The sequence below is a fragment of the Limulus polyphemus genome, unplaced genomic scaffold, assembly GCF_000517525.1.
Source record: "Limulus polyphemus unplaced genomic scaffold, Limulus_polyphemus-2.1.2 Scaffold4690, whole genome shotgun sequence".
NCBI lineage: Eukaryota > Metazoa > Arthropoda > Merostomata > Xiphosura > Limulidae > Limulus > Limulus polyphemus.
In genome coordinates, this window is record NW_013670300.1 from 79121 (window position 1) to 81014 (window position 1894).

A 1894-nucleotide genomic window follows, 5' to 3' on the forward strand; every position below is an offset into this window, starting at 1 on the left:
GTTATAAATTTTTATCCCCCCCCCCCCACGTAACTGAGTGGTAAGTCTGGGGATTCACATCGCTATAGACCGGCTTTCGATATTTGTGGTTAGCACAGCACATATATAGCCCATTTTGTGCTTTAGAACAAACAAACAAACAATACAGAAATATTGGGCCCCGAGCATGGCCTGGTGGTACGTATATCTGACTGTTGATACGAGGTTTAGAGACGTGATATTGCCAAAAACGTTTCGCACTTTCATCTGTGGATAAATTATATAAGTTACAGTCAATCCTGCTATTCGGTTATGAGTAGCCACTTTAGGCGGCGGGTGATGCCAACTGGTTACCTTTCCTCTTGTCAGCTGTCCATAATTAGTGATGGCTATGCTTGAACCATAAAGGTATCTGATCTGGCCGTTTCGTCCATTGTGTGTATAACTTTTCGTTCAGGTGAAACAAACAAACAAGTCTGGTAATTAAGTCCAATCTCAGACTGGTCACGAATGGAAAGTTTTATTTGTTTGTTTGAAGTTAAGCACAAAGCAACACAATGGGCTATTTGTGCTCTGCCCACCACGGGTATCGAAACCCGGATTCTAGCGTTATAAGTCGGCAGACATACCACTGTGCCACTGGGGAGGGGGAGCAAACGGAAAGTATCAACAAACTAGAGTTCACAACTTTTTTATCTACTTGAAAATACTATAATACTGTATTGAAGATGAATTTGCCGACGAGTTGCTGATACTGAGATGATGATTTATCTTCAGTAAAATGTAAAATTTAATTTCTGTAAACTACAAAGCATTTTGTTACTGCACCACTGTGAAAAACATAAGGTACAGTACTGAACCAATTATAATAAGAAAAATATATTTATATTTAGTGAAGGTGAAAGTGATCTGAATCGTCAGTAATAACGACTGTTTTTCTCTGAAGTAACAAGTTTAAATACCCCAGTTTGTCCGACATAAATACGCTATAGTTTTTTTTTTTATATCTAGTGTAACATCTTGATGATGTAGCTTGTTCCTTGAAGTGTGTTCAGTGTTTCTCTGTGCTTTTAGAAAACACTCATCGCCGCTTATGTTCCTCGTGCCACAACAGTTCTTGTACTACAGATCAAATATACGCTGGAGAAGAAGGTGCTCTGTACTGCCTGCTCGACGGTAAAGGTGACATTGCCTTCTCAACTGTACAGATAGCAAGAGACTTCTTCTATGCACGACGAGGACACGAGAGTCAGTATGAATATTTATGTGTGAACGACTTGAGTAGAGTTTCGGTTAGAAGCTCCAGACCATGTTATTGGGCGGAGATTCCCTCTAATGCATTTATCGGACGGAATGTATCTAGTGAGTAAATAAAGATCAAACAGTAGTCGCTGTATACCAGTATACATCGAAATAGCGTCAAAAGTTAAACTGATTAGATTTTATAAATCAATCATATTATTAAATTATTCTTAGATTATTGATCTCAATAATTAATGTTAGCGCTACAATATGAAAACTGAGGACCTGAAAAGCAGCCTCGAATATTAGAAAATAAAAGAAAATTAGTGTCAGTGTTGCATGTTGCAATATTTTTTGTTGTATAGATATGTATATATATGTATTACAATTTTCACATGTTTTATATTCGTTTATGTCATATTTTATACCACTGTTATTCTTAAACCTATATGTGTAACATTTAGGCTTTAGGGAATCATCGTTGCGAAGTATGATTGTGATGAAAAATTACTACTTGACGTGCTCTGAAACAAACACATATGATTATTGGAATAACTATCAGTACCTCTGATCAATCAGGCACACCTATTCACAAGAGTCACTATCAGTACCTCTGATCAATCAGGCACACCTATTCACAAGAGTCACTATCAGTACCTCTGATCAATCAGGC

The 1894-nt window shown here is 37.3% G+C and overlaps 1 protein-coding gene across 2 annotated transcripts in view; it reads left to right on the plus strand.

The window, feature by feature from the left end:
• LOC106471546 (transferrin-like) overlaps positions 1-1533 on the plus strand; it is a 15799-nt gene extending 14266 nt beyond the window's left edge. Inside the window, exon 5 of one of the 2 annotated variants that reach the window (XM_013932149.2) lies at positions 1054-1533. In XM_013932149.2, coding sequence (XP_013787603.2) covers positions 1054-1349 — 296 coding nt within the window. In that variant the 3' untranslated portion in view covers positions 1350-1533. The remainder of the gene's footprint in view (positions 1-1053) is intronic. The other variant, XM_022400161.1, reaches the window with a different exon arrangement.
• The last annotated feature ends 361 nt before the right edge of the window (positions 1534-1894 follow it).